This window comes from Solanum stenotomum, chromosome 11, assembly GCF_019186545.1.
Source record: "Solanum stenotomum isolate F172 chromosome 11, ASM1918654v1, whole genome shotgun sequence".
In the NCBI taxonomy this organism is placed as follows: Eukaryota; Viridiplantae; Streptophyta; class Magnoliopsida; order Solanales; family Solanaceae; genus Solanum; species Solanum stenotomum.
In genome coordinates, this window is record NC_064292.1 from 16,271,144 (window position 1) to 16,284,204 (window position 13,061).

The 13,061-nt window shown below is 37.5% G+C and overlaps 1 protein-coding gene across 1 annotated transcript; it reads right to left on the minus strand.

Moving 5' to 3' along the window:
• Nucleotides 1–2,687: 2,687 nt before the first annotated feature.
• On the minus strand, nt 2,688–12,916 carry LOC125844304 (sodium/proton antiporter 1). The gene is made up of 10 exons (XM_049523592.1): nt 12,559–12,916; nt 11,565–11,741; nt 11,342–11,470; nt 8,226–8,402; nt 7,070–7,176; nt 5,914–6,034; nt 4,204–4,265; nt 3,801–4,103; nt 3,108–3,402; nt 2,688–3,027 (listed from the first exon to the last, which is right to left on the minus strand). The coding sequence occupies exons 1-10, from the start codon at nt 12,745–12,747 to the stop codon at nt 2,908–2,910; spliced, it is 1,680 nt and encodes a 559-aa protein (XP_049379549.1). The 5' UTR covers nt 12,748–12,916; the 3' UTR covers nt 2,688–2,907.
• Between the last annotated feature and the right edge of the window lie 145 nt (nt 12,917–13,061).

Genomic DNA, 13,061 nt, shown 5'->3' on the forward strand with positions numbered 1-13,061 from the left:
TTATTCGTAATTGTATTCATGAACTAACAAATGTGATTAATGTTGTGTAGGATGGAGCTGCACACGGATTGAGCTTAAATTTAAGACGTAATGCATAGGAATTGAAGCTAAAGCCAATGGATGAATGGGAACTGATGAAAAATCAAGAAAATAGAAGTGAATGCCGCAGACCTAGGATTAGCAAATCACACTCCTTTTCTACTATAAACAAGACACTTATGTGAGATTTTAATTATTCCTGATTTGTGAACAACACACGCACGGTTTGGAGACATGATTTTTAAGATTCGTTTCTACTTTTTTTCATCTCTTTAAAGTATTTTGAAGACTCTAACTTGTGAATCAAATTATGAGTGGCTAAATCCTATCTTTCTAGGGTTGTGGCAACGAATGATTGTGGAGTTACAATACTTTAGATGAAGTTTGGTTATCATTATGAGTTATTCTTATGTTCTCATTTACTTTATTTTGATGCTTGATCACCATTGAAATACATATATCTCAGGAGAGGGACTAAGAGATAGAATGCAAACTATAAGGAGCGAAATCATTCTTCACTAAAAAAAATTGTTGATTTGCATCTAGGATAGGGATATACTTAGCTTGCCTCATTTGGCTAAGAAATGGGAAGATAATGTGATGCTTCATAATTGATTCACCTATCCCTGCTCAATGATGTAGTTAGGTATCCAACTTTGGTATACTGTTAGAGGCCCGGGAGAGCATAATCATATTATTAACCTTGTAAGTCAATAACTTAATAACTCGGCAAAATCTAAGGTTGAAAACATTGTGCATGAATTCTCATAAAAGTCATAGCCCTAAAATTTTCCAACCTTGATTACAACCACAGTTTGTACTGAAGTCATCATTACTTAGTTTTATTTATTTGTTAATTGAAATATTTTAGTTAAAACCGGTATCAAACTCTTCTTGCACACTTGCGCGTTATAATAGTTAAAAGTCAAATTAGATATTTACTAGACAAATCAGTGGGACCAACTCTTGGTTTTGATGGAGTTTGCATATAATAATAATTATTGTTCGAGTATTTAGATGGCTCTGTTCGAGGTGTAATATGGCAGAAGGTATTAATCTCTGGTAGGCGGCTTTGATGCTTTTGAGGTTAGGCCTTGAGACACTGATTGTTGCGTGATTCCATGGATAAAGTCCGAGTGATCCAGGAGGGGCTCCGTACTGCTCAGAGTAGGCAAAAGAGCTATCCCGATTGGAGATTGTGGGCTTTAGAGTTTATGGTTGGAGATCATGTGTTTCTGTGAGTGTCGCCCATAAAGGGCATGATGAGGTTCGGGAGGAAAGGCAAGCTTAAACCTAGGTTCATCGGGCCTTTTGAGACTTTAACGCATATTGGAGAGGTGGCTTATGACTTAGCCTTACCTCAGCTCTTTCAGGTGTTAACTTTATTCTCCATGTCTCTATATTGAGACAGTATGTTCCGAATAAGTCTCACATGCTTCAGTGGAATATGGTTCAGCTTTATGAGTCATTGGCCTTTGAGAAGGAGCATGTGGCTATTCTAGATAGGCAGGTTTGGAAGTTAAGGTCTAAGAAGATTCCATCAGTTAAAGTTCAATGGAGGCATCATCAGATTGAAGAGGCTACTTAGGAGGCCGAGCTTAACATGTTGTATCCTCGCCTTTTCGAGCCTTTCGGTACTTCCCTATCCCTTAACTTTCGAGGATGAAAGTCCTTTTAGTAGTGGATGTTGTAATGGCCCTCGTAGTCATTTTCTTACTTTGATGTGTTTTACTCATTTTACCCCTTTGGTTGAGTTTTCCAATTTGGAGTTTTTGTGTTGAAAGGATTGACTTTGGTAAACATTCTTGATAAATGGACTTGAATAAGATTTACATTAGCACTATAAGCCCCAGAGTGTTGAGTTTGGTCTATTAGGATCTTTGGTTCGGATCTTGTAGTTGTTGGGTTGATTTTGGGATGCTTGGTTGTTTGCTTAGTGTAGACTTCTGTCAATATTTCATCGAGACGACTCTATTGGTTGGTTCATCAATTCTGTTGAGTCCGGAATAACATTTCTGGTTGGGCAGCATGCTCGGATTGCATTCACTTGACTCAAAATAAATCTCAGGTGTCTGTTCGAAGACTTAAGATTTTGTCCTAAACTGATGATGCAGCCACTCCCGCCGGCCTTGGCTCACTTTGGCAGAGCCATCCCCGCGGCGAGCAAAGTGCTTCAGCGAAAGCTGGTGACTCAACAGGAAGCCGCAGCTACGGAGCCTTTGGCTTCTCCTGTGAGACCGCTCGTGTGGTGCCTTGCTGCTCCTGCTGTTATTATTTTGGGATCTGAATTCTCTATGAAGCCATTTTGATGATTTTGTTGTTCACAAGTAGTTTAGTGTAGGACAGCTCTGAAGTTGGAGGTATTATTACTACATTGAGTTTTCAATTTGACATATTGTATTTCTTTTGGCTTTGAGGGAATAGGAGCATCTCCTTGTTCTCCCCTGAGCTCTATAGCCTGCATCGGGTTTGTAATCAATCCTGAATAAAAGGAAGCTAGCTCACAGCCAAAGTAACTAACTTGAAATTAAGCTTCAGCGGCTTATCTCACGTTTCATGCAAGAAAGAAGAGAAAAAGTGGGTGGGGAGGACTAGATTTCCAGTAACCCCCACGGTTACGACGAATTATTAATGCAGTTGAGAAACACTACATTATTAACCTATTAGAATCAATAAATTACATTATGTGGGGCTTTAATCCCCAACCCAGGCCAACACACTGGTAGTTCTAAAGAGCAATATATGGCATTTTCATCTCCGCCGCTGAAGGTTCTGGATTTGTATTCATATGTTCTGCTCATTAACTTGATGCAGAGAATACATAAACGATCAGATTTACTGATAGCTCTAATGATCATTCGAATGACATCAAGATCCATGAAGGAAAGGAATTTGAGCCAGAGCTGTAGGGAGTGAGATGTCGAGATTATGTACTGCAAGATACGTAGTAATACCGGCAGCATAACCAGCAAAAGCAAACCCACTAACCTGCAGAGATAAGAGTGACAAATATTGAAGCAGAAATGTTCAAAGTGGTGCATCAAAATAGCAGACAGCAGCATATGTACCTTTCTCAGATACCAAAAGAAGTCGACTTTTTCCATTCCCATAAAGGCTACTCCAGCTGCTGAACCGATTACTAGCATGGATCCGCCAGTACCGGCACAAAATGCTATTAGCTGCCAGAATTCAGAATCTTGGGGAAAGGAAGATAGGTCATACATTCCCATGGTGGCTGCAACCAGAGGAACATTGTCAATGATTGCTGACACAACCCCGATTGAGCTTGCAATGAGTTCAGTACTTGGTATATGGGCATCAAGGTAATTCGCCAATTCTCGCAGAATACCTGCTGCTTCCAGGCTATAGAAAAGATGTTAATATGCCAGAACGACTAGTCATGTTATGTTATCTAATTCAGGTGGGCATGGATGATGGTTGATAGTACACAATGCATGAGCTAAACAAAGTAATGGATCCTACACCCATCGTACCCGCAAAAGTAAAATAAGAACCACTTCCCATTTCCCCCCAATGATTTCACTCATAGTGGTTACACTGTTAATCAAGACTAAGAAATGATATAATGCCAAATGATCTGGATGGCAAATTTTTTAACAGAGTTATTTCTCAACATCTGGTTTAGAATGATTTTAGAGTTATGATGTATGAATCTATTCTGTCAAGAAAAGAGTTCTGCATGCACTTTTTTATTGTCATACTGATGTAAGTATTATAAAACCCAAAGGATTCTGCAATACCTGCTAACGGACAATAGGATTCCAAGGAAGAAAAGAGCTCCTTGAGTGTCAATGCGTGATAAAGCCTGTGGTACTTTCAACCGCTGTCTTTCAGATTCTCCATAGTGAATCGCATCTGTGATTATCCAAAGAACTCCCAGTCCAAGCAGCATACCCATGTATGGTGGTAGACCAGTCAAGGCCTTGAAAACTGGTACAAACACTAAAGCCCCAAGTCCTACTGCAAAAACTAGCTGTCCTCGAGGAGCCATCTGTTCGGATGCCAGAACCTCAGCGGAATTTTGTCCTTTCCCATTCACTTCACTGAACACAAATAATTTCTAATATAGTTTCATCCCCACTCTAATTTCTTGAAATATTTCCGAAATTCAAGAAGCTCTTCAGGTCTATGCTAGAAATATACCTTGTAAGGGACAGCAGAGCCAAAGGAACAGCTAGAGAAACTACTGATGGTAAAAATAAACCCTGCAAAAAGAAAAAGTGCATTGCACCTGTTACCAGAACTGGGATAGAGACTTCAGTTGGCAACTGAAGTAAAGAGCTCTTAAGTGAAGACTATTATCCAGGTTTAGACATGATCTGGCAGGTACTAATTTACCAAATATAACCAAGTGAAAAATGTTCTTTTAAATGAATATGCACGGTGGATAGAACCAGTGGCGGCACTGAAATAAACCATCCTCCGTAACAGAAAAGTTGCATATTTCTTTCCATCATCCATACTTGATTCCATGATAAGTGCAGCTCGAGAGAATGCAGACTGAGCTGTAAGTTTCTTTCATTCATTTCAGCACTACCTTCATCCATAGTCTCAAATATATATTCATTTAAACTTAAATATGAATTCCTCACTATAGAATGAGGTTATAGTTTCCATCTAAGCCAATGCAAGCATGTTTTCAGGCAGCGTGTACCATTCAAAATGCATTAACAATGCTACGAATATCATTGCATTGTTGACCAATCATCTTTAAATATTGGAAGCTATACCAAATGACAACCGTCCAGTGCTTATTTGATAATAATTCTCTCCCTTCCTTCCTAAAGATTGTTTCCTTCATTATTGTTAGAATAGAATATGTACACACAATCCTACACAGAATAGGAATAGTTTATAGTCTCCTATTTGGTAAGGAATTGTATTGTAGTGTCTATAAATAGGGTTCCCTATGTAATAATTAAAACAACAATTCAATAATATTCTTCTCCAATATTTCTCACAATTGTGAGAGAAAAAAAAAATCGCACAGTTTTTTTCCGGTAACCTAGTGGCTGTCCGGGTAATTAATATTTTCCGTCACTGTTTTTCAAAAATTAACACCACCACTAGCTGAGGAACTTCCCGGCGAGAAAACCCCAATCATCCCCGCCGGAAACCAGTGCTACACGCTCCGTCACGCGCCGCCAGAAGAATTTCTCCGGTGAGTTGGCAGATCCACGCGCCGGCGCGTGAGACCTGTTCTGGCCAGTTTTTCGACAATTGTTTTTTCCTATCTGGGTCGCCTCTTCATTCCAAGGCTGACCATATAATTTTTTCCTGATTCCGACCAATAATTGGCGATCAGATCTACTTTTCCGGCAACAACCTATTTCTTTTCCAGATTCGTTAGAAGAAAAAAATCCAGTTTTTTGGTTACTCATTACAGTTTATTGTTATTATTATTTTTTTGGCTACATATTCTAATTTCACAACATGTCTTTCGAGATTGATACTTTTGGCTCCAAGAATATAGGAATTGGAAGTTCAAGCCCTATGATCACTCAGAACCGTTAATGGGAAGCTTCAACTTGCAGATATCTTCACCAAGTCCCTCACCAGTCCTCGTATTAATTACATTTGTAACAAGCTAGGTACATATAATTTGTATGCACCAGCTTGAGGGGGAGTGTTAGAATAGAATATGTACACACAATCCTACACAGAATAGGAATAGTTTATAGTCTCCTATTTGGTAAGGAATTGTATTATAGTGTCTATAAATAGGGTTCTCTATGTAATAATTAAAACAACAATTCAATAATATTCTTCTCCAATATTTCTCACAATTATAACACAAGGAAAGACGTACATGTATAAACAAATAGAAACAGTGAGATAGAAAATTTCAAAAACCTTCATCGTCGGTAACGTGGATATTTGGCCATGTATCCAGAGCATTGTAGTTGTAACATCACCTATGGGAGTCCATGCTCCACCAGCATTTGCTGCTATAACAACAACAGCGCCAAGAAGCCTGGGAACAAATAATTAACAGATTATATACTTTAAAATAAATACAACAGAGCCTTCAGAAAAAGGATACCCAGCAAGAAAGGTAGTCTAGGAGCAAGACAAAGTAATTTATTTGTTTTGATGACCATGGTGTCCGGGCCAGCTTTCGCGCACCTCGACAAATTCCACGGGATACGTGCCACCTCCCACCAGCATTCACCAAGGCTAGGACAAATAGGAAGAATCACCTAGAGTTTTTGTCTCTGCTGGGATTTGAACCTGAGACCTCATGGCTCTCAACCACTTCACTAGTCACTAAGCCACACCCTTGGGTGCACAAAGTAGTTAGAAATTGTCAATATTTATCTCAGGAGAAGTTTCTCAGGCCTATCCCTAAATTAAGTTTTACAGTATAAAGGGCTGGGAGTCGGGAGATCCACAATCTTCACACTTGGAAGATTGTTAAGGCTGAACAAACAAAAGCTAGAAATGGTTCAGAATTCTGGGAAATTACTCCAAATGAATAATGTAGACTGAGATACAAGAGAGTCTAGTCTATACTTGCACAGAAACACAAACGTGATTTATTTGCTAAAAGAACAAGCGTTAAGTTCTAGAAAACACTTACCGATATAGCTGCGGTGAAGCTACTTATTGCTTTTAAACATAGCATCACCGTACAACCATTCACTGCCTTATTAAATCATAAATATAACTCAAGAATTCTCATAAAAAAATTTCCGACAATTGTAATACAAGAACCTTGAGCTACTTCAAAGTTGCATCCTGAGAGCATCTGGGCTTTTCATTCCTCTTATAGACATCTAACTTTTTTTTTGATAATGTATAGACATCTAACTTGCTTACACATGTACATCCCTAGTTCTTTCCGATCTTCTCTCTAATTCAAATATCAATACCGCTTGAGACTTATGGAAATCAAGATTGATGTTCCAAGATCAAATAAGAACTTTCGACCAAATATGAGAGCAAATCATAATATCTTTGCTCCTACTAGAAGGTTGAACGGATGAGGCTCAAAGCTGCTGACACTTACTTTCGATATTCTGAAGGTGGTGCCAGTTTCCTCAATAAGGAGACCATCACAATTGTAGAAGTCAGATTGTCAAGGATTGAACTGAGGAAGAAAGTCACAAAACCTACCTGAAATTACCATTACATTAGAAAGTTAATGACAATTGAAGGAAACAAGCAGCAAACAAAAATGTTGAAGCAGTCTTGACTCTCAGGTAAATCATTTTATTTTTTTTGAACGAAAGGCTACTATTGTAAATCATATTATTGACTCATTGTTTTCATGTGTAGCCAACTTCTGTCTATAATTCATCTATGTATGTCATGTCCTTCATCTAGTGGGATAATTATACCTCCCCCATCTGCTGCACATTATACGATCCAACAATATCTAGGAGCAAAATCAAATTATTCGAAATAGTCACAACATAGACTACTAAGGATCATCAACTAAAAGCAAACCCTCTTCGATATAACTATGCATCTGCATATCTAGTAAAGAATATACAGCTACTTTGAGAAATTGTCAATTCATAAAATAAATGAATGTAAGATGCTTTGTGTCCTAGCATGGACAATTCCTGCCTAAGAACATGCTTTCACAAAAACCATTATCATTGAAAGGACATTAGAAGCAAAATATATGTGAAATACGTACAACAAAGACTATTAAGAGCCATCAATTAATAGCAACCCCTCTTAAACAGAACTGTGAATCTCTCCATTGAAGAAAAAATGAGCAGTTCTTACTTTGAGAAATTGTCAATTCCTAAGAGATGACTTTTCCAACAGAAGAAAATGTTAGATGCGTTGCATTCTAGCATGCATTTCACAAAAGAGTACTACAGCTGAATATGTTGGAATGAAACATGGGGCTCAATAGATTGCTAAATCGGTAGGTAAGTGGTCCTTCCATTATTATCCACTCGTATTAGTCCTTACTCTGACATTCTTAGATTTATGAGGACTCTTTTAAATTTATCATATTATTTTGAAGAGTATATATGCATTTTCAATCAAGTAACGTATTTCATGAAAAATCAGACCACTATCTGTTTTTGTTAGACCAAACGCAAGATATTACAGAATTGTCTATATTCAGATAGAAAAACAAATAACTGCTTAACTAAACAGAATCAAGAGTAATTTGAAACAGGAAAGATTATTGAATCACTAACCACCCAAAGCAGAGTTATTGGCTTGCGAGTAGTGATGTTATCTGTAACCAGCTTAAATCCCTGATGAGCATCAACTATCTCAACGATGGTCATCGCACCAAGCAAAAAGAACACTATTTCACTAACTTCAGCAGTCGCATGTGACAACTGGGAAAGAGCTATGTCATTTGAAGGGGCCTGCCAAGGACATAAAAGACTGTAAAACACCACTTGAATGGAAATTAAAAAGCCCTCTTGGCTCTAAATTCTATTATTCTTAACAAGAAAACCATCCTAGAGCTTGTTTCAATGGCCGACCAATATCCAAGTATTATCTTATTTCATGTATGTTCGCAAAATTTGCTTACACGTACAGCTACTTTTCAACTATGGTAATTAAGAATTCACATAGTTCATATAGAACCCTTGCACCACATTATAAGGTGTTTACAAAACACTCATTCAATGCTATCATGTGAATGATCGGAGAAGCAGCTTAGCACAATGATGTTTGCAGTCATATAACTCCTGCCAAAAATGCAACTAACTAAAGAGTATAGCACGAGTACAAGAAATAAGTTCCAATACAATTGCAAGAATATAGAATGACACTCATAGTGTTTTGAGATTTTTGCGTGTTTTCCTTGTTTTACCCACTTCCCGTAGCTTCTTATGATATTTGCGGTCTGCAGGGATGGGTGGCACGGTTCCTGAGGTGATCGGACGGGGTTTAAATGAAGTTTTTATTGTTGAGGTTTGAAAGTTGAAATGTTTGACTAAAGTCAACATTTGAAGAAGATGAGCTCGAATGAAAGTTGGAAATTTTGAAGTTAAGAGTTCACCTCGGTCAACATTTGGTCAAGATGACCTCGGATCGGTGTTTTGATGGTTCCAACAGGCTTGAAATGTTGTTCTCAATCTAGTAGAATATTTGGTTTGTCTTCACGAGATTCAAACGAATCCCTAGGGTCCATTCAGGAATTGTAGACTCAATGCATGGTTGCTGGTTTTCTGATTTTTTGGTGCCAGTCATTCGAAGATGATGATTATCGTGATTGCAATGGAGGGCCGGCGATCCCGAAGAGCATTCTGGTCGGGTCCAAGTGGTTTTTGTTCTTTGTGTCTACGAAGAAAGCATCACAATCGCGGTGGGAGGAACCCGTCGCGTTTGCGAAGAGGAAGTGCACCTGGCCAAATTTAAAAGTCCATTTTCGAATATAAACCCCATAACTCAATATTGGGAGCTTGAAATCACATTTTGGGACGATTCGAAAGGGGATTTTCAAAATTTCATCGTTGGGTATATTTCTCAGCCATTCTTTATGCTTTTCTCGCTAATTATTTATCGAATTTTTACCTTTAGATCAATGTTTTAGATTGATGAAAAAGGTGATTTTCAAGTTAAAGTCACGAAATCATATTTTGGTCATTTGAAGGTTGATTAGAGCTCAGGTTTTGATGAAATTTGATATCTAAGTTCCTAACAATATGGTTACATGATTTTCAAGGAAAATTTCAGTTTATCCCTTATGGGCTCGCGGTTGACTTTTTTTATGCAAAATAGAAGTAAAGCAATATGGGTGCTACAAACTTGTTTACTTATGTAGATTACGTATTTGACCAGATTGAAATTTTTCGGAGGCTTTGAAAAAGGGCAAGCTGCAATATGAACTTTTATGGGTTCGATTTAAGGCAAGTTGAGGGTTTCTTGGACTCTATACGAAGTGTTAGTGTATTGTTGACTGTGTACATGGGTAATGGGTAATGGGGGTCCTGTATAAATGAGATGACGAGCATTTATGTATGGTGTCATATTATAGGTCTATGTGATTATTTGACTTGTTTGGGTAGATTTCTTGCCTTGGTAGCATGTTTTACATGTTTGGTGACTTGTTTTGACGCATCATGTACTAGTTGATAATTTTACCCTCCTTTAAGGATTTGGAGTCAGATTATGGTAATATATTGTGATGATTGTTGTTCTAGCTGTATCATTGGGTTGAAATGAGATGTTTATATGGGCCGAGGGATTAAAATGGCAACCTTGAAATGATAATGGAATTGAGTTACACTAAGGGATTATTGCCTGTCAATGTGTCTTTGTTGTTTGGGATCAATGTACGCCTGCAGAAAGCATTACATTTTTTATTGGAGCTATGTTTATGGATCGGAGTTGCACACTTGCACACAATATTGTATATGGATCAGAGTAGCCTGCCTGCCCAATATAACAATATATGGACCTCGCGAGTCCCCCATGGATCCCGACTGTCCGACAGAGGAAGCAAGTGTATACATAGCATGTGCATTGCATTGGATTCATTTATTACTGACATAGAAATTTCTATATACAAGCTATCCCATTTTCTTTAATTCCCACCTGGCTTTTGTTTTGATTACATAAATCATTGTATCTTTCCAGAACTTTTCCTTCGATTTTGGTCAAAATATTCAAAATTGGTTGACCAAATCCAGTAGGGATCCCACATCCACACTCACATTGTGTCGACACGGGTGCAACACTGAAAGTGAAGAGTCCGAGCAACTTAAGAAATATCTATGTATGTTGAAACATGAAAACATCTATTATTTGGGTGGGAACACATCAGATGTTGAGTGGTATTGTTGTTGGAAAGGTCAAAACTAGCCCCTTCATCTTTTGAGATGCAGTATACTAAGATTTTTAAGAAAAAAAATTGACTCTTTCAATTTAACTTTGTGATGGCCTAAATAGGATCCGCATTTGAATGAATTAGTAGATGCACTGGACCTTCCAATTTCAAGTGTAAATTTTGCTTTATTTCTTAGAGGAAGAAGGGGGAGCTCCACAGAACATACAAGATAAGAAATAGTATGCTCGTAATAAAGCAGCACTCTAATTCAATAATGGCTCACAATATAGCAATAGTAAAGCTAGCACTTAGCATGAAGATCAACAAAACAACAAGATAAATTCAACAGAAGTTCACTTGGTGCAAGTTGTCATAAAGAGCATTGAAGGGTTAAAAGTAGGTGTAAGAAGTTTCCTTTTAAAGACTGAACAAACCTTCCTATTACTAAATCTTTCTTTCACTATAAAATATTCAATAATCGATATAGTGTAAACGAAAGTAATCTCACATAAACGCACGCCTTACCCCAATGCTTCGGATGACCCATAAACTCACGGCCATCAGAAGTCCTACTCCACTTTTGTTGAATGCAAGAGACTCTTCAAATATGATGCCCATATATCCTACTCCAAACAACAACGCCATTGCAATATCCTGAAGCATGAGATTTGATCAAGCCAATGAAATTTATGATAGATTCATTCACTAGTATGCCTGAAATAAAAATATCAGGCTCCAGTTAGAACACCTGATTTGCAGCCACCCATGATTGATTTATTGCTATTGTACCAGTGACAGCTGCAGCAAGAATGGCAAAGGCCTTCAGGAAATCTGTCTTTGGTTGGTAAGTAGCTTCAAATTCTTGTGAGCTTGTTTCATCAACTGAACACAAAGGATCACATGTTCCTGATGATGTTGTTAGTTCCTGAAGCAAACTTAACTCTCAGTAAAGTGAGTACGATCCACTGCACTTTCTTTCATTTCCTTTTGTCTTATTTTACCATAATAATTAGGGATGTAACTATTATGCACACCATCAGCTTGACAGAATAATGCAAAGATAGGCTGTCCATCCATATTTTGGAACTGAACCTGAGACAGCCTACTTTCAAGGTGAAGCTATTGAGTTCATAAAATGCATTAGGTCCCGTCCAAATGTAGAGAATATTGAAAGTGAACCTAACAACTTACTCTTGAGGCCTAACCCTTAACTCCTATTAAGTTCATCAAATGATATGGTCCTGAGACCAAAAGTTCAATTAAGCTAGTAATATACTAACCTGACGAATCTAAATCCTCTAAATGACAAGCTGTTGTGGAAACTAAAATCATGTTATTGACTAAGAAAGATAAATACACAATAAAGAATGAGGCTCCATGCTGAAAATACAAAAATAGATAACCCAATGAGATAGATACTAAATTATGCATGATGAATCAAAATCAAATAAGGAAATCAAAGAAAGAGATTGCACTCCTAAAATGTATAATCTTAACCATTTTAAATCCCTCTTGTTCCAAAGAGACCCTTAAGAGTATCTCCGATCAACCAAGCAAGCAACCATGCCACAATCTCAATCTAGTTGGAATCAAATAAATGATTCATCTATATTCATTTCCCTCATTTTTTCATTCCACTACTAAATAATGATGAATCAACTACATGTTAATCCCAGATTAGTTAAACTTGGGTATATAAATCAATTAATCACTGACTTTCTGAGCTATTCAACTCCATTTACCTCAAGCTGCCGGTCCGAATTTTCTCTGGCTTTGTCTTCAGCTTTCGCCAGGATGCAATTGCGGTATCTGGGTCCATTTCTGAATCTTGGAAAAAAAGTCTGAGGCAAAACAAGTTCAATTGGGCGATTCTTGAAATGACTCTGATAAGGAAAAAGGCACTGGCTTTTGATTGCAAGAAACATAGACATTTTCCTATTTTCTTTGCAATGTCAAATATTGGAGAGGAAGACAAGGAACAAATTGGCACAGTCTACTATGGACTACTGCAAAAACTGAATTATCCTCAACAAATTCAAAAAACAGCACAAGGGAATTCCATTATTAGGGAAAAATTCAAAGATAAGGAGCACTGCTGGACCCAGAATCTTGTATAACATGTTCAAAGAGATATTTATTTTTTATATTTAAAAAAATATTATGCCCTTTTCATCATAGATGTATTTTTTTAAAAAAATTGAATAATTTCATAAACCTTCCCTTAGTTTGACCTTGTAACACTAAC